Below are 19,450 nucleotides of genomic sequence, written 5' to 3' on the forward strand. Positions count from 1 at the left end.
CCTCGAACATTTTTCTTATATACCTTACAGATATTTCAGGAGACGACGCAGCACACACAGGTCTTATAAGTTTTGAAGCGTTGAATTTGCAGGGAGTGTCCTGTATTATTTGAAACAATCCTGAATAGTTAAGGCAGATCTTGAATCAGAAAGAGGTGGGATTTACATAGACCCCACCCAAAGTGAGGGTGGATTTATGGAGGCAGGACTTAAATGTTCCAATTTACAGACAGTAATATAGGTAGGTATGATCGCATGGCTTCTCCAGTGTTCACAATAGAGCACCACTGACCATAGAGGTATGGGCATTTGGTTGGGGCTCATAAAACCTATACAACTTGAAGTTCCCCTTTAAATAACCAGTGAAGTTTGAATTTGGAGACTGATATAAATTAAAAAAATCCACTGAAAGCATTCCTCTAGACCCTGCAGTTTATGAGTGCTATAAATATTTATACAATTATATATACATCCACAGTGGAATTTTTTTTTAAGTTCTTTTTCTTTATCATAAAAAAACAAGTAAAACAATACACGTATCAACCCAAATAATTATATTAATTAAAAAATTTACAAGTTTAACTTAGTCCCTGCTGCAAGTGATGGCATAGAAAAAAAAAAAAAACAGAACAAAAAAAGTTTCAATGATCGCGCGCTTTAGTTCACATCTGTCTGTTGACTCAAGTTTCATGTTGGTCCATCCAAGGAAAAAAGGGAAACTGTGGGGCAAGGGGTGGTGTGCGTGAAAAAAAAAAGAAAACCCAGAACTATGAGTGTTATCTTCACACCGAGTGTCAGCTCTTCAGTCCACTCTGCGACATATTTAGGAAGACGGTAAAAAGAGTTTCGTTTGTCTATACTTTGCTTTTCGTGGCAGTCACTCCTCGGCTGGAGGGGATTTTTTTTTCTCTCCCTCTGATGGGCAACAAGCTCAGCAAGAACTGAGGATTTGTTCAAAGGCTTTGTCATTTTGGAAGCTGGAGGAAAAAAGATAAAAATGTAATGACCCTGACACCCGGTATGGCTGAATGTTAGTGAGCGTGAATGTCTATGTTTTGACCGTTCAGAAGTGCGTCTGCCGGGCTCTGCGCTGACACCAAGTGGTGAGGGGAGGTGCCTGTGGGCAGGATCATGGAGGCGTGATGTGGGTGCCCGGGGAGGTAGGAGTGTAAAGACGGTCCGTGACGGAGGCCGGCAGGGTGCGGGGGCATTGCGGGCGTGTAACCGGCCGGCGGGAATCCCATGGTCATAGAGCTTGGGGCTGCGCTGTAATCCCCTGGGATCCCTTGGAAGCCTGTAGGCCAAAAAGAAAATGAAGAAAAAAAAATGTTAGTTTTTCAGCCATATTTAAATATATGTAAGCAGTTGTATTTATCTACCCCTCCCCAGGATAAAGATTTTACAGGGAAATGATTCATTCAAAAATTCAGAAATGTTTGAAAAATTATCTTAAAAAGTTTTAATGGCTAAGGAGAAATTACGGTATGTAGAAATGTTCTTTTCAAATGCTTCCAGAAAAGATATTGGTTGCACAGAACAGTACCAAGATTGGACCCAGGGTTATAAAAAAAAAAAAATTCTCAGATATTCTGTCCTTTGACCATAGCAACACATTCGAATCCATGTTTTAAAGAGGACTTTTCAGTGGATTTTTCCATTGAAATTGACCACCTCCTCCAATTGCTGCTGATTCTGGAACAGTTTTTCTTTATCTTCTGTTGCAAAGTTATGCCCCCCCCCGGTAATAAAGATGCAAATTCTCCCTTCCACTAACTGAGTATACACCACAGAGCTATTCAGTGGGTGTGGCTGTGTTTTGATTGGCTGGCATCAGCAGATAAAAAGCCAACGCCCACAGAGATCTATGGTACACGCCCAGTTTGTTGAAGGGAAAATTTGCATCCTTATTTTCAAGGGGTTATAACTCTGGAACAGAGAAGAACAGAAGAAAAAGAAAAACTGTTCCAGAATCAGTGGAGCAGCAGAAATTGGTGGAGTCATTCAGTTTAAATAAAAAAATCCAGTGAAAAATCCTCTTTAAATTCCGCTGGAAAGATAAAAGTTGCCTCTGATTACAGGTCACAAGGCTAATGTTGGTGGGACATTCTTTTGATATGTGCAGTACAACGTGTTTTCATTCACACCATGCAGTCAAACAACTTGGCTCTGGGTCAGGTCATGCATTGCCTCGCACAAAAGAGAATGAATGACGCCAATTTCAGTCCTCACGCTCCCTTTTCTAGGCATTTTTAATGCCATGGTTCACACATCCCATTATAAGAGTTGCCTATAATGAGGTCAGATACATTTTTTAAGGTTATACACAGAGATACAATGGATTAAATCCAGTTTGGCCATGTAGATTGTCGTCTTGGCTGATTCTTGAATGTTGAAGTTAGTACAATAGAGGCTTTCCCTGCAGCTGTCGGAGAGGGTTAATGCTATCCCTCATTTATAAAATGAAATACTTCCCGCTGCAGCGTAGTGCGCCCTCCGCTGACCCATGATAAAGCGCCGCTCGGAAGCAGAGAAATCTACATACCTGCGCAGTCACTACAATTCGACACGCCGCCACAGACGGACTATTTAGTTTGCTGCCTATCAATTAGCTCCTGCTGGGGTTCTGTGTCCTCATCTTCTGTGGCTAATTCTCCCTCGCAGCCCTACCCCCTCCTACATACTGCACGGAGACACAGGGAAGACCTCCATCCCCTTCTGCGCTGCCTCTCCCTGATGTCTCCAGCTAAGGATAAAGTGATCCTAACGCTTCTACGGTGCCGTGTTTCATCTATGGCGGTCTAGCCCCCCTTATTTTTCACACCTAATGACTGCTGGAACTACAGATGTGGGACAGGGAACAGGTAGACATTGGGGTCTTGTTCTTAACATATAGGGGGTATTTTCTATTTTTCTATTGATAGAAAAAGACTAGAGTCAATAAAACTAGGTTTCCGTAAACGTTGGGTGAAATCCAATATGACATCTTCTTACCAGAGGGCCACACTGGCCGATTCACAGTTCTGCAGCAATATTCAGAATCTCTGCAAATCTAGGAAGATTTATCAGTCTGGAGGCTGGGCGACTGCCTCAGGCGGCAATGATAGTGGTCAGCCAAAGATATTATGCTCATTCGTCACAAGAAAATCTGATGTATACTTCCATGACAGATACTCAAGGCTGTAATCTGCAGACTTTTTCTACGTCAGACTCCTATTATTTGTTTCGATTGTGTAGCTGGAATTCTGTGCAGGAAATTTCTGATGCAAGTGAGCGGAGGTTGCGGAGGCCTCATTCATGTGTACGGAAAGTGGATTTAGGCATGAGTTTTGCATGGGAAATTTGCACAAAAAATAAAATAAAAGTGCTAAAATTCTGCACAGAAAGAAAATGGTGGCAACCAAATCAGAGGCCTCCTATTTGACGTATAAATGCGATCTCACACCCCGCACACCCTCTCAGTTACACACATGCAGCGGTGGTCATGCATGACACGTGTCATTATTCACTCGTTACATGATAAGGGTGACGTGCTCACGATGGTAAGAGTGGGTTGGAAAATTGTGATTGACAGGCACCCGGCCCACCCACCTTTCAGGTCAAAAGACAAATATATATAAATATTTACTTACATCCCTAGTACCAGAAAGATGGCAGGGGGTTACATGTAGTGCCACTGCCCTTCCATACCTACGGCCATGCCTAATCCTCCCATCGCTCCTAGGGGAAGACAGGCAACTAAGACCACAAGAAGTTCACTGTGGCACCACCAGCGCCCACATGCAGTGTGTCACCTGGCCTACCCCATGTAACATTGGAGTCCAACTTAAGGGAACTACAACTCCCAGTCCACCCTGATGGGGGCTGTGGTCACACAATAGCTGGTGAAACTCAGGTTCATATCTTATGTTCTATATGTTAGCAAGCTTCATTCTTGTGGTTTGGAAAGACACCAAAACCCATCCAAGTGAGCAGACAGCATTAATCTACCCCTAGCTATGTGCTCCCCACTAACTAGAATGAACCCCATCATTGTACATGGTTTAAATACATCGGTGCTCACCTGGTGGGCGAATTCCCATGTGCTGCTGACCATCCATGACATATCCCCCAATGTTCTGGCCATCTGGACTGTAGGGTCCGCCACCCTGACCTGTATTAAGAAAAAGAAGACCGGAGCTTTAGTGCAAAAGATTTGTGCAAAAAGGTGCAACTTTTTTACTCCTCTTGACACATTTTTTCAAAAGTGCCAAGAAAAGGGGGAGCAAGTTTAGCGTAAGTGGTAGTGGGCAACTATGATTTGACGTCTTTCTCATAATCAGAAATTAAATTAACGTCTGCCTATACTAGGTGTAAATTTCAAATTCTGCTGAATGGACAGCACAAAGTCTGCCACAAATATCCAAAAGATAATTCCACCCATATTGTTCTCACCTGTTCGATTTGATTGGTCAATCATCGGCTGGACGATTCGTCTTCTTGCATTTATAAACCTGAAATTAAATGGAAACAAGCGCTTAGTTGTTGACATACGTCTAGAAAACAACTGATCGTAAATAAAATCTAAAAGGGGTGTCCGGGATTAAAAAAAAACAAAACATGGTTGCTTTCATCCAGAAACCGCACATCTCCTGTCCATGAGTTGTATCTGGTTTCCGAGCTCAGCTCCATTAAAGTGAAAGTCTGAGCTGCAATACCACACACAACATGTGTACACAGGTGTGGCGCTGTTTTTAAAAGAAAGAAGCCATGTATTCCTTATTGTTAATTTTATCATATCCCCATTACTAAATCTATTAACCTTTTGCGGTCACAGGGGTCTCGTTTTGTCTACATTCTCTTAGAGCTTATGGGCGTTGATAAGAGTTAATAAGAGGTATTCCCCTTTCCCCAAAGTGTTCAGGCACCTTATGCATGCATTAGGTGGACAAATCATAGATTTGAAAGAATAGTCATCTTGTTCCCCCACTGAAAAATGTGGACAGTCCAGTGGATATGCTGGACGAACCCTCTAACAGTGCTGTGTATTGGGGACCAATTTTTATGGCCACCGTAAAGGGGTCGTCTAGTGTTGCTCACTTCCACCTTGTCGATGGTGTTACGATTCCACATATCCCACAATCGCATACAAGATTTCTCTCGCGCATCACCCCTACTCTGGAACTCTCTACCACAACATATCAGACTCTCACCCACCATCGAAACCTTCAAAAAGAGCCTGAAGACCCACCTCTTCCGACAAGCCTATAACCTGCAGTAACCACCGATCGACCAAACCGCTGCACGACCAGATCTACCCTCGCCTACTGTATCCTCACCCATCCCTTGTAGATTGTGAGCCCTCGCGAGCAGGGTCCTCGCTCCTCCTGTACCAGTTATGACTTGTATTGTTTAAGATTATTGTACTTATTTTTATTATGTATACCCCTCCTTACATGTAAAGCGCCATGGAATAAATGGCGCTATAACAATAAATAATAATAATAATAATAATAATATCTGTCTAGGCTTGTGCATGTGTCCTACTCTAACGAATAGGATGAGAGCACGATATCTGCAGATGGCGTCCATGTCTTGGCAGTGGGGATGAGCAAATTGAAGCTAGCGGCAGCTGAACAGGAGTCCTGAGCACGGCCTCCTACCTAATGGCATCTATGGCTCCTCTTTCATTTAGCTTTGTCATAAGAGTTGCGCACAGAAGAGGTGTCATGGTTGCAGTCAGGTAGGAGCCAGCTCTCAAACAAAATACTAACCTCGATGCTCAAGCAAAAGGTTTTCGAACTGATTAGCTCATCTCAACTTGACCAGTATGTGGGGTCGTAAAGTCTTCTGCACTGCTCACCTCTAATGGCGAAAGCGAGCAACACCGGACAACCCTTTTAAGGCTAGGGTCACCCCCAATGAGGCAACTTACTGCATGTTTCATACAGCGCCTTACCAATTATTAACCTGTAGTATCGTGAGCCCGGTGTCCTGCGCTAGCTGTTTCTTCTGTTCTTCTGAGGGATACGGATGCTTTATAAGGAGAGAGAAAAAAAATGATTAGGGATCTGGATGAATTTGAAAAACACACAAAAATGATGTTATCAATTAAAAACATAAAGCGGAATAATAAACAAAAATGGCTTCATCCCCTCCCTAACTAAAGATGACTGGGCCGGCATGATACAGCAATGTTGCCCCCTGTCTTAGGGTATAAAGGCCAGGATGCACACAGGCCTTCTGTCCCTAAAACATGGATTCTATTTCTATACTTTTTGTGTGTAAAATGGGCAAATTAAGCAGTTTATTAAAGCAGTGGTCGTCCATTAGTCCTTCCACTGATGAACTGAAGATAATCCGAGAATCTTCTAATAAAAAGTTGGACCATCTGGTTTCTTAAGGGTTGAGGTGGGGGAGGATTTGGCCTTTTTTTCTCTCTTCATAGTATCCTTCCTAGATCTAGGACAGATGGGACTCACACAAGCCTGGCTTTCTTTTTTATCAGGGACCCAGGAAATGTGCAAGTGGCCCCCTGCTTGATTAGGAGGCCTTAAATGACAAAAAAAAGCTCCATGGTCCTGTCAAGGTCGGCAATGATGGATGAGGTTGGGGGTCTTAGGTTGCAGTCAAACACAGACCTTCGCTTGACAGCTTAGTGACAGATGAAGGGCCTAAGTTCAGGCCTAGACAGACGCTTAGGCCAAAAAAACCCCCAAAGAGGCGGGAGAACGCACAGATCTAAATGGTCGTTAAGAGTTACCCATCTGGGGCTTTGATAATTCGCAGATATTTGTTGTGTAACCAACTTTTTGCAGCGAATCGCAGAGCGAGACCTGGTTTATTTACATCTCTGGTAAATGATGGGGAACACAACACATTTCTCTACTTGATCCCACTTAAAGCATGTGCAGTGAAGAAGTGAAACATTTTTTACATACATTTTCCAACTGAACTGATAGGAACTAGATTTTCAATTTTCCATGGAGTTGGATTGTGAAAATTTTCATTTTTTAATATTTTTTATGGATTCTTCATAACTTTTTCTTTAGTTTATTACAGTGGGGAAAATAAGTATTTGATACACTGCCGATTTTGCAAATCTTCCCACCTACAAAGAATGGAGAGGTCTGTAATTGTTATCGTAAGTACACTTCAACTGTGGGAGACAGAATCTAAAAAAAAAAAGCCAGAAAATCACATTTTATGATTTTTACATAATTAAAATTTGCATTTTGTTGTCTGAAATAAGTATTTGATACAATAGAAAAACAGAACTTAATATTTGGTTCGGAAACCTTTCTTTGCAATTACAGAGGTTAGATGTTTCCCGTAGTTCTTGACCAAGTTTGCACACACTGCAGCAGGGATTTTGGCCCGCACTCCTCCATACAGATCTTCTCCAGATCTTTCAGGTTTCTAATCTGTCGCTGGGTAACACTGAGTTTCAGCTCCCTCCAATGATTTTCCGTTTGGTCAAGGTCTGGACCTTGAAATGCTTCTTACGGAGCCACTCCTTAGTTGCCTTGGCTGTGTGTTTTGGGTCATTGTCATTCTGGAAGACTGAGCTACGACCCATCTTCAATGCTTTTATTGAGGGAAGTAGGTTATTGGTTAAAATCTCGTGATACATGACCCCATCCATCCTCTCTTCAACACAATACAGTCGTCCTGACCGCTTTGCAAAAAAAGCACCCTCAAAGTATGATGTTTCCCCCACCATGCTTCACGGTTGGGACAGTGTTCTTGGGGTTGTACTCATCCATCTTCTTCCTCCAAACACGGCGAGTGGAGTTGATACCAAAAAGTTTTATTTTGTTCTCATTTGACCACATGATCTTCTCCCATGCCTCCTGTGGATCATCCAGATGGTAATTGGTGAACTTGAAATGGGCCTGAACATGTGCTGGTGTGAGCAGGGGGACCTTCCGTGCCCGTCAAAATTTTGTGTCACTAATGGTAATGTTTGGGACTGTGGTCCCAGCTATCTTCAGGTTGTTGACCAGGTCCTCCCATGTAGTCCTGGACTGATTCCCGACCTTTCTCAGAATTATCCTTACCCCACGAGGCGAGATCTCGCATTGAGCCTCAAACTGAGGAAGATTCACAGTCATCTTGTGTTTCTTCCATTTTCCAGTAATTGTGCTAACAGTTGTTGCCTTCTCACCAAGTTGCTTGCCTACTGTCCTGTAGCCCATCCCAGCCTTGTTCAGATCTACAATTTTGTCCCTGGTGTCCATAGACAGCTATTTGATTTTGGTCATGGTGGAGAGGTTGGAGTATCATTGATTGTGTGGACAGGTGTCTTTTATACAGGTAACGAGTTCAAACAGGTACAGTTAATACAGGTAATGAGTGCAGAATAGGAGGGTTTCTTAAGAAAAAACTAACAGGTCTGTGGGAGCCAGAATTCTTACTGGTTGGTAGACTATCAAATAATATGATTTTCTGGATTTTTTGTTTTTAATTTCTGTCTCTCACAGATGAAGTGCATCTACTATAAAAATTACAGACCTCTCCATTCTTTGAAGGTGGGAAAACTTGCAAAATTGGCAGTGTATCAAATACTTATTTTCCCCACTGTAGAAATCACACAAAATAGTGCCTAAACCGTTCAACCTGCCATTTACCCCATTTTCAAATTAATAGGTAATGATAGCATGAATTGTGCAGATAAACTGTGTTTTTTCATGTCCCAATCTACACATCGTTATTGATTAAATATACAGTGGGTACGGAAAGTATTCAGACCCTTTTAAATTTTTCACTATTTCATTGCAGCCATTTGGTAAATTCAAAAAATTTCATTTTTTCTCATTAATGTACACTCTGCACCCCATCTTGACTGAAAAAACAGAAATGTAGAAATTTTTGCAAATTTATTAAAAAAGAAAAACTGAAATATCACATCGTCATCATGAGTATTCAGACCCTTTGCTCAGACACTCATATTTAAGTCACATGCTGCCCATTTCCTTGTGATCCTCCTTGAGATGGTTCTACTCCTTCATTAGAGCCCAGCTTAAACTGATAGTACTTGATTTGCAAAGGCACACACCTTTCTATATAAAATCTCATGAGGTCAAAGAAACTGGCCAAGGAGCTCAGAGACAGAATTGTGGCAAGGCACAGCCATGGCCAAGGCTACAAAAGAATTTCTGCAGAACTTAAGGTTCCTAAGAGCACAGCGGCCTCCATAATCCTTAAATGGAAGACGTTTGTGACCACCAGAAGTCTTCCTAGACCTGGTCCTCCAGCCAAACTGGGCAATCTTGGGAGAAGAGCCTTGGTGAGAGCGATAAAGAAGAACCCCAAGATCACTGTGGCTGAGCTCCACAGATGCAGTAGGGAGATGGGAGAAAGTTCCACAAAGTCAACTATCACTGCAACCCTCCACCAGTCGGGCCTTTATGGCAGAGTGACCCGACGGAAGCCTTTCCTCAGTGCCAGACATATGAAAGCCTGCATAGAGTTTGCTAAAAAACACATGAAGGACGCCCAGACTATGAGAAATAAGATTCTCTGGTCTGCTGAGACGAAGATAGAAGTTTTTGGTGATTATTCTAAGCGGTATGTATGGAGAAACCCAGGCACTGCTCATCACCTGCCCAATGCAATCCCAACAGTTGAAACATGGTGGTGGCAGAACCATGTTATGGTGGTGGCTTTCATCTGCAGGGACAGGACGACTGGTTGTAATTGAAGGAAACATGAATGCGGCCAAGTACAGAGATATCTTGGATGAAAACCTCTTCCAGAGTGCTCTGGACCTCAGACTTGACTGTAGGTTCACGTTCCAACAAGACAATGACCCTAAGCACACAGCTAAAATAACAAAAGAGTGGCTTCAGAACAACTCTGTGACCATTCTTGACTGGCCCAGCCAGAGCCCTGACCTAAACCCAATTGAGCATCTCTGGAGAGACCTGAAAATGGCTGTCCACCAAAGTTCACCATCCAATCTGACGGAATTGGAGAGGATTTCAAAGGAAGAATGGCAGAGGATCACCAAATCAAGGTGTGAAAAACTTGTTGCATCATTCCCAAGAAGACTCATGGCTGTACTAGCTCAAAAGGGTGCTTCTACTCAGTACTGAGCAAAGGGTCTGAATACTTATGACCATACGATATTTCAGTTTTTCTTTTTTAATAAATTTGCAAAAATTTCTACATTTCTGTTTTTTTTCCGTCAAGATGGTTTGCAGAGTGTACATTAATGAGAAAAAAATGAACTTTTTTGAATTTACCAAATGGCTGCAATGAGACAAAGAGTGAAATTGTTTTTAAAGGGGTCTGAATACTTTCCGTGCCCACTGTATATAATTACGGTAAAACTGAACATTGTTGAGTTTTTTTGGCAACACTGAAGCTATTCTGGGTTACTGTACCTCTAAAAAAATATCTACTCTGAAAACATACTGTATATATTAAAGCCATTTTTTGTATGCGCCCAAATATCTGAATCAGGTGTGAACCGGTTCAGCAGAGGATCCTCCAGTGAGTCTAGGCTCGGAAGCTGCCCATACGTTAGCGGTTTGCCTAACCTTCGTACGTCAGACAGCTCCCGAATCTTCAGTATATGTAAGCAAGGACCGGATATAGACAGAAGAGGGCCACTGTGTAAGATCAATGTATGGGCCCAATAACTTATCAAAATGCACAACTCCGCTCTTATCTCTCGGGCCCCTGCAGCAGCTGCACAGGTTGCACCAATGTTATATGTTCACCCATCAATTTTTGAACAATCGTATGTTTTCAAGAGGAAAAAAAGTTGCTGCCATACTCTTCTGGCAGGGGCTAATTTTCCCTGAAATAAAAAAAGGGATCGGACATCCTTCTCTCCACGTATGGGGGCCCTTGACTTGGACAACCCTGTGTGATGCTAACGACTCTTGATAAGGATGGGTCACATTTTTTGGGACTTACTATATAAGTAGCGTAGGATCAGCTCGCCATTAGGCGACACATCCACAGTGGCGGGCAAGTGGTAGCCCATAACGTAATAGATTAGTTTTAAACGGTCTTGCTTTACATAGGTACCACCTGCCCCAAAATCAAACCTCTGTTTTCATTCATTTTGACAATTTTTGAAGAGCTGCCAATGAAAACTGCATATATCAAGGCTGCGTGATGCGATGCCCGATCCAGAGATTTTCAGCAGCTGACTCTCCCTCTCTTCTCTCCCCAGTGCCTGCCGCTAAGCAGGTTCAGGGTAATTACCTAGAATTGATTACCCGTTTACCAGCTTCTAATAGGTTTATAGCTTCGTCAATTAGTAACTAATTGGTCAGCGTTCATTAACTCTGCTTTGTTTAACTAGGCAAGGACAGGCCCTGTTCTGACTAATTGTTTCTGTGCACTCCGCTAGCTGAGGTTTTGCCCGGGGCCGACTTCATGGGTAGTTACAGCAGAGATTCTGAGCTTTTCATGCTGCACTTTAGTAATTTTTAATTGGGTCTGCATTGTTAATATCTCCTGCGAAAGAGTGGGGAGGGGAAGTCTTGCTTGGAAAAAAAAAAAATCAATCACACAGAGACGGATTGCAAACAAGGAAATAATGTAAACTGGGTGCAAAAGAAATAAAAAAGAATATTTTTATTTTTAATAATAATTGTAATAATAATAAAACACAGAAAAGAAGCTTGTATTTTTTTATTTTTCTGGCGGTTTTAGAAAAACTCTTCGATAGGCTGGTAACTGGGTATAACGTGTAATGGGTACCTTCAAAAATGATACAGGGACAAGTACGTCTCCTTAAAAGGGATTTTCTCATCATCACAAATGGACAGAATCTATAATAATAAATGCCCTAACCAGCTTCCGGTTGTAACAACTTCCGTCCAGTTGTAACCGGTGACGTCACCACACACACACACACACGCACATATTAACCCTCAACACACCACACCGCCTCAACACACACTCCTCTCACCTTTCACCTCCACTCATGTCCACTCACTCTTTCACTCCACATACGTTCCTTTCTCTCACTCCGTTTCTCATACTCACACCGTCATCGTCGCTGCCCCGACATCTTCCTCCGCCGCCGCGATCCAGGATCCAGACGTTCTCCAGGCCGCCGACATGTTCTTGCGGGACGCCATCTTGGATGTCGTGAAATCCCGCGAGATTCAAGATGGCGTCGCCGCAACAATATGTCGCTGGCGTGGACGACATCGGGATCCAAAAAGATGGCGTCGGCGAAATCTCGCGAGATTACGCCGACGCCATTTTGGATCCCGATGTCGCCCATGCCAGCGACATGTTGTTGTGGCGACGCCATCTTGAATATCGCGGGACTTCACGACATCCAAGATGGCGTCCCGCAAGAATATGTCGCTGGCGTGGGCGACATCGGGATCCAAAATGGCGTCGGCGTAATCTCGCGAGATTTCGCCGACGCCATCTTTTTGGATCCCGATGTCGTCCACGCCAGCGACATGTTGTTGCGGCGACGCTATCTTGAATATCGCGGGATTTCACGAAATCCAAGATGGCGTCCCGCAAGAACATGTCGGCGGCCTGGAGAACGTCTGGATCCTGGATCGCGGCGGCGGAGGAAGATGTCGGGGCAGCGACGATGACGGTGTGAGTATGAGAAACGGAGTGAGAGAAAGGAACGTATGTGGAGTGAAAGAGTGAGTGGACATGAGTGGAGGTGAAAGGTGAGAGGAGTGTGTGTTGAGGCGGTGTGGTGTGTTGAGGGTTAACATGGCAAGAGGTGTTAACGACGTCCGCCGACGCCATCTTGCATTCGTGAAATTGCGTCATTTACCTCACGCTGACTTGCTGTGCGGACGCTTGGCATTGCCTGTACCACCATAACTACTGCTGCCTTGGTCCTATGCCTGTTTACTGCCGGTGTCTAATTACTGGACCAATTTGCCTGTACCGCCATAACTACTGCTGCCTTGCTCCTCTGCCGGTGTCTAATTACAGGGCCAATTTGCCTCTACCGCCATAACTACTGCTGCCTTGCTCCTCTGCCGGTGTCTAATTACAGGGCTAATTTGCCTCTACCGCCATAACTACTGCTACCTTGCTCCTCTGCCAGTGTCTAATTACAGGGCCAATTTGCCTCTATCGCCATAACTACTGCTGCTTTGGTCATCTGCCTGTTTACTGCCGGTGTCTAATTACAAGGCCAATTTGCCTCTACCGCCATAACTACTGCTGCCTTGCTCCTCTGCCGGTGTCTAATTACAGGGCTAATTTGCCTCTACCGCCATAACTACTGCTGCCTTGCTCCTCTGCCGGTGTCTAATTACAGGGCTAATTTGCCTCTACCGCCATAACTACTGCTGCCTTGCTCCTCTGCCGGTGTCTAATTACAGGGCTAATTTGCCTCTACGCCATAACTACTGCTGCATTGCTCCTCTGCCGGTGTCTAATTACAGGGCCAATTTGCCTATACCACCATAACTACTGCTGCCTTGCTCCTCTGCCGGTGTCTAATTACAGGGCCAATTTGCCTCTACCGCCATAACTACTGCTGCCTTGCTCCTCTGCCGGTGTCTAATTACAGGGCTAATTTGTCTCTACCGCCATAACTACTGCTGCCTTGCTCCTCTGCCGGTGTCTAATTACAGGGCCAATTTGCCTCTACTGCCATAACTACTGCTGCCTTGCTCCTCTGCCGGTGTCTAATTACAGGGCCAATTTGCCTCTACCGCCATAACTACTGCTGCATTGCTCCTCTGCTGGTGTCTAATTACAGGATCAATTTGCCTCTACCGCCATAACTACTGCTGCATTGCTCCTCTGCTGGTGTCTAATTACAGGGCCAATTTGCCAATACCGCCATAACTACTGCTGCCTTGCTCCTCTGCCGGTGTCTAATTACAGGGCCAATTTGCCTCTACCGCCATAAGTACTGCTGCCTTGCTCCTCTGACTGTTCACTGCCTGTGTCTAATTACAGGGCCAATTTGCCTCTACCGCCATAACTACTGCTGCCTTGCTCCTCTGCCGGTGTCTAATTACAGGGCCAATTTGCCTCTACCGCCATAACTACTGCTGCCTTGCTCCTCTGCCGGTGTCTAACTACAGGGCCAATTTGCCACTACCACTTCATAACTACTGCTGGGCAATTACAGGGTCAATTAGTATCTGTTTACTCTACAATACTCCAGGACGCCTTCTTCACTGCCAGATAACTGCCAAATAGACTCCTTTACCTATGCCAACATGAGTCATAACAAAAAGTATGCCAATGCCAGTGAAAGGAAAGCAGCTTTAGCACTACGACAAAAACAACGCCGTGCTAATGAGACACCTGAGGAAAAACACCATCGCCTTGAGAAGATTAAGGCTTATAAACGCCGTCGCCTCACACACAAATCCCCTAACTCTAAATCCATAAGATTGGCTGAAGAAGCCTCTGCACGCCGTCACCGCCGACAACAGACGGCCTCTTCCTCATCATTATTATTAGACTCACAACAGGATGCTTCCACATCAGCATGTGGAACAATTTACTGCTACACTTCATCCCATATGCCGTTCACTGACATAACTAATCAGCAATCTGTTTCTGCCCTATCAATACCACCATTCAATACCGATGCACAGTATGCCAATGCCAGTGAAAGGAAAGCAGCTTTAGCACTACGACAAAAACAACGCCGTGCTAGTGAGACTCCTGAGGAAAAACAGCATCGACTTGACAAGATTAAGGTTTATAAACGCCGTCGTCTCACACACGAATCCCCTAACTCTAAATCTATTACATTGGCTGAAGAAGCCTCTACACGCCATCACCGCCAACAACAGACGGCTTCTTCCTCATCATCTATAATAATAAATGCCCTAACCAGCTTCCGGTTGTAACAACTTCCGTCCAGTTGTAACCGGTGACGTCACCACACACACACGCACGTTAACCCTCAACACACCACACCGCCTCAACACACACTCCTCTCACCTTTCACCTCCACTCACGTCCACTCACTCTTTCACTCCACATACGTTCCTTTCTCTCACTCCGCTTCTCATACTCACACCGTCATCGTCGCTGCCCCGACATCTTCCTCCGCCGCCGCGATCCTGGATCCAGACGTTTTCCAGGCCGCCGACATGTTCTTGCGGCGACGCCATCTTGGATTTCGTGAAATCCCGCGAGATTCAAGATGGCGTCGCCGCAAGAACATGTCGCTGGCGTGGACGACTCGGGATCCAAAAAGATAGCGTTGGCGAAATCTCGCGAGATTACGCCGACGCCATTTTGGATCCCGATGTCGTCCACGCCGGCGACATGTTCTTGCGGCGACGCCATTTTGGATTGGCGAAATCCCGCGATAGTCAAGATGGCGTCGCCGCAAGAACATGTCGCCGGCGTGGACAACGTCTGGATCCAGGATGGCGCCGGCGGAAGAAGATGTCGGGGATCGTGGAGCAGCGGCGATGACGGCGTGAGTATGAGAGACGAAGTGAGAGAAGGGGTCGTATGTGGAGTGAAAGAGTGAGTGGAAATGGTGAAAGGTGAGAGGAGTGTGTGTTGAGGAGTGTGTGTGTTGAGGGTTAACATGGCAAGAGGTGTGATGCTATCCCATCCTCCCGATGCGATAGCATCGGGCCATAATCTAGTGTGCTTATAAAAACAATTGCAATTTAACTCTCTCTCAAGAACAGAAGGTTGTTTTAATTTTATTGTTTATGGCTCCTAGCCTAAAGGTACTGTCACGCTTAGCGATGCACCAGCGATCCCGACCAGCGATATGACGTGGTCAGGATCGCTGGTGCATCGCTAAGTGGTCGCTAGTGAGCTGCCACACAGGCAGATCTCACCAGCGACATAGCAGGGGTCGGGGGTCGCTACTTACCTGTCAGACGAGGCGATCCTGACGTCCTCCCACCCACGTCCATGCGTCGCTCGTCGGCGCCACAGGAAGCCCTGCAGCAAGCTGACGACGAGAAACGGTTCAGGACGTTCTCGCGTGATCAACGATAACCAGCGGGGAGCCGGTCGGAGGTAAGTATCACACATAGCGATATCACTAGCAATATCGCTATAACGTCACAAAAACCAGTGACGTTACAGCGATGCTAGCGATATCGCTTGGTGTGACAGGCCCTTAAGTTGCCAGCCACTGCTTAAGACAATCAGGGGTGGCCAGTCTCCGCAACACAGAGCACGGTGCTTGATATATACAGTTAAGGGCCCTTTACACATAGCGATATCGCTAGCAATATCGCTAAAGCGTCACCGATTTTGTGATGCAGCAGCGATATCGCTAGTGATATCGCTACTTGTGATACTCACCTGCGACCCGGCTCTCCGCTGGATATCGCTGATCGCGCGAGATCGGCCTGGTCCATTTCTCGTCGTCGGCTTCCTGCTGGCGCCAACGAGCGAGCCATGGACGCAGGCGGAAGCCGGTCACCCTCGCCGCGTCTGAAAGGTAAGAGCGACCGCCCGCCGCTGCTGCATCGCTAGTGAGATCTGCCTGTTTGGCAGCTCACTAGCGACCATTTAGCGATGCACCAGCGATCCTGACCGGGTCGTATCATGGTCGGGATCGCTGGTGCATCGCTAAATGTAAACGGGCATTAAGGTCCATATATATTTGGACAGAGACATTTTTCTAATTTTGGTTCTAGACATTACCACAATGAATTTTAAACAAAACAGTTCAGATGCAGTTGAAGTTCAGACTTTCAGCTTTCATTTGAGGGTATCCACATTAAAATTGGATGAAGGGTTTAGGAGTCTCAGCTCCTTAACATGTGCCACCCTGTTTTTAAAGGGACCAAAAGTAATTGGACAGATTAAATAATTGTAAATAAAATGTTTATTTCTAGTACTTGGTTGAAAACCCTTTGTTGGCAATGACTGCCTGAAGTCTTGAACTCATGGACATCACCAGACGCTGTGTTTCCTCCTTTTTGATGCTCTGCCAGGCCTTCACTGCGGTGGTTTTCAGTTGCTGTTTGTTTGTGGGCCTTTCTGTCTGAAGTTTAGTCTTTAACAAGTGAAATGCATGCTCAATTGGGTTGAGATCAGGTGACTGACTTGGCCATTCAAGAATATTCCACTTCTTTGCTTTAATAATCTCCTGGGTTGCTTTGGCTTTATGTTTTGGGTCATTGTCCATCTGTAGTATGAAACGACGACCAATCAGTTTGGCTGCATATGGCTGGATCTGAGCACACAGTATGGATCTGAATACCTCAGAATTCATTCGGCTGCTTCTGTCCTGTGTCACATCATCAATAAACACTAGTGACCCAGTGCCACTGGAAGCCATGCATGCCCAAGCCATCACACTGCCTCCGCCGTGTTTTACAGATGATGTGGTATGCTTTGGATCATGAGCTGTACCACGCCTTCACCATACTTTTCTCTTTCCATCATTCTGGTAGAGGTTGATCTTAGGTTCATCTGTCCAAAGAATGTTCTTCCAGAACTGTGCTGGCTTTTTTAGATGTTTTTTTAGCAAAGTCCAGTCTAGCTTTTTGATTCTTGATGCTTATGACTGGCTTGCACCGTGCAGTGAACCCTCTGTATTTACTTTCTTGCAGTCTTCTCTTTATGGTAGATTTGGATATTGATACGCCTACCTCCTGGAGAGTGTTGTTCACTTAGTTGGCTGTTGTGAAGGGGTTTTTCTTCACTATGGAGATTATTTTGTGATCATCCACCACTGTTGTCTTCCGTGGGCGCCCAGGTCTTTTTGCATCGATGAGTTCACCAGTGCTTTCTTTCTCAGGATGTACCAAACTGTAGATTTTGCCACTACTAATGTTGTAGCAATTTCTCGGATGGGTTTTTTCTGTTTTTGCAGCTTAAAGATGGCTTGTTTCAAATGCATGGAGAGCCCCTTTGATCGCATGTTTCCTTCACAGCAAAACCTTCCAAATGCGAGCACCACACCTCAAATCAACTCCAGGCCTTTTATCTGCTTAATTGAGAATGACAAAACGAAGGGATTGCCCACACCTGTCCATGAAATAGCCTTGGAGTCAATTGTCCAATTACTTTTGGTCCCTTTAAAAACAGGGTGGCACATGTTAAGGAGCTGAAACTCCTAAACCCTTCATCCAATTTTAATGTGGATACCCTCAAATGAAAGCTGAAAGTCTGAACTTCAACTGCATCTGAATTGTTTTGTTTAAAATTCATTGTGGTAATGTCTAGAACCAAAACTAGAAAAATCTTGTCTCTGTCCAAATATATATGGACCTAACTGTAGCTTGCAAGGGCTGCTTTGAAAATGACTGGATTGCTGGATCTGGCTAGATTCAGTTCCACTGCGCTCCTCTGATTCTGCAGAACCAAAGCAACCTCTGTTTGCAGCACTGGAAACGGCCAATGGCTCAACATTACCGTTGGTCCAATCCAATCAATCAGGAGCACACTGCTCCCCAGGAACCAGGAAGAGGAGCAGAGCTCATTTCTTCACAGCAAACAGAAAGGATAGCCGAGTGCACTGCTCCCCAGCAAACTGGAAGGGTAGCAGAACGCACTGCTCCACAGCAAACAAGAAGGGTAGCAGAGCAAACTGCTCCCCAGCAAACAGGAAGGGTAGCATAGAGCACTGCTCCCCAGCAAACAGGAAGGGTAGCAGAGAGCGCTCCTCCCCAGCAAACAGGAAGGGTAGCAGAGAGCACTGCTCTCCAGCAAACAGGAAGGGTAGCAGAGAGCACTGCTCTCCAGCAAACAAGAAGGGTTAACAGAGCAAACTGCTTCCCAGCAAACAGGAAGAGCAGCAGAGTGCACTTCTCAGTAAACAGAAAGGATAGCAGAGTGCACTACTCCCCAGCAAACAGGAAGGGTAGCAGAGAACACTGCTCCCAGCAAACAGGAAGGGTAGCAGAGTGCACTCCTCCCCAGCAAAAAGGAAGAGTAGCAGAGCGCACTGCTCCCCAGCAATCAAAGGGTAGCAGAGCGCACAGCTCCCCAGCAAACAGAAACTGTAGCAGAGAGCACTCCTCCCCAGCAAACAGGAATGGTAACAGAGAGCACTGCTCCCCAGCAAACAGGAAGGGTAGCAGAGCACACTGATCCCAGCAAACAGGAAGGGTAGCAGAGTGCACTCCTCCCCAGCAAAAAGGAAGAGTAGCAGAGCGCACTGCTCCCCAGCAATCAAAGGGTAGCAGAGTGCACAGCTCCCCAGCAAACAGAAACTGTAGCAGAGAGCACTCCTCCCCAGCAAACAGGAATGGTAACAGAGAGCACTGCTCCCCAGCAAACAGAAAGAGTAGCAGAGCTCACCACTCCCCAGCAAACAGGAAGGGTAGCGGAGCACACTGCTCCCCAGCAAACAGGAAGGGTAGCAGAGAGCACTGCTCCCCTGTAAACAGGAAGGGAAGCAGAAAGCATTGCTCCCCTGTAAACAGGAATGGAAGCAGAGAGCATTGCTCCCCTGTAAACAGGAATGGAAGCAGAGAGCATTGCTCCCCTGTAAACAGGAAGGGTAGCCGATCAAACTTCTCTCCAGCAAACAGAAAGGGTAGCAGAGAACATTGCTACCCAG

General features: G+C 45.3%; 1 protein-coding gene across 4 annotated transcripts in view; it reads right to left on the reverse strand.

The window, feature by feature from the left end:
* Positions 1-414: 414 nt before the first annotated feature.
* Positions 415-19,450, reverse strand: part of MEIS3 (Meis homeobox 3) — a 314,711-nt gene continuing 295,675 nt past the window's right edge. For 2 of the 4 annotated variants that reach the window (XM_073549111.1, XM_073549110.1), the window contains 4 exons: positions 5,936-6,012; positions 4,432-4,490; positions 4,061-4,150; positions 415-1,294 (listed from right to left, as the gene is read on the reverse strand). In XM_073549111.1, the coding sequence (XP_073405212.1) occupies positions 1,032-1,294; positions 4,061-4,150; positions 4,432-4,490; positions 5,936-6,012 (489 nt within the window). In that variant the 3' untranslated portion in view covers positions 415-1,031. Of the gene's footprint in view, positions 1,295-3,629; positions 3,718-4,060; positions 4,151-4,431; positions 4,491-5,935; positions 6,013-19,450 lie in introns of all 4 variants that reach the window. The other 2 variants (XM_073549113.1, XM_073549112.1) reach the window with 2 other exon arrangements.

This window comes from Dendrobates tinctorius, unplaced genomic scaffold (assembly GCF_039654945.1).
Source record: "Dendrobates tinctorius isolate UK_male_01 unplaced genomic scaffold, ASM3965494v1 ptg000158l, whole genome shotgun sequence".
Lineage (NCBI taxonomy): Eukaryota > Metazoa > Chordata > Amphibia > Anura > Dendrobatidae > Dendrobates > Dendrobates tinctorius.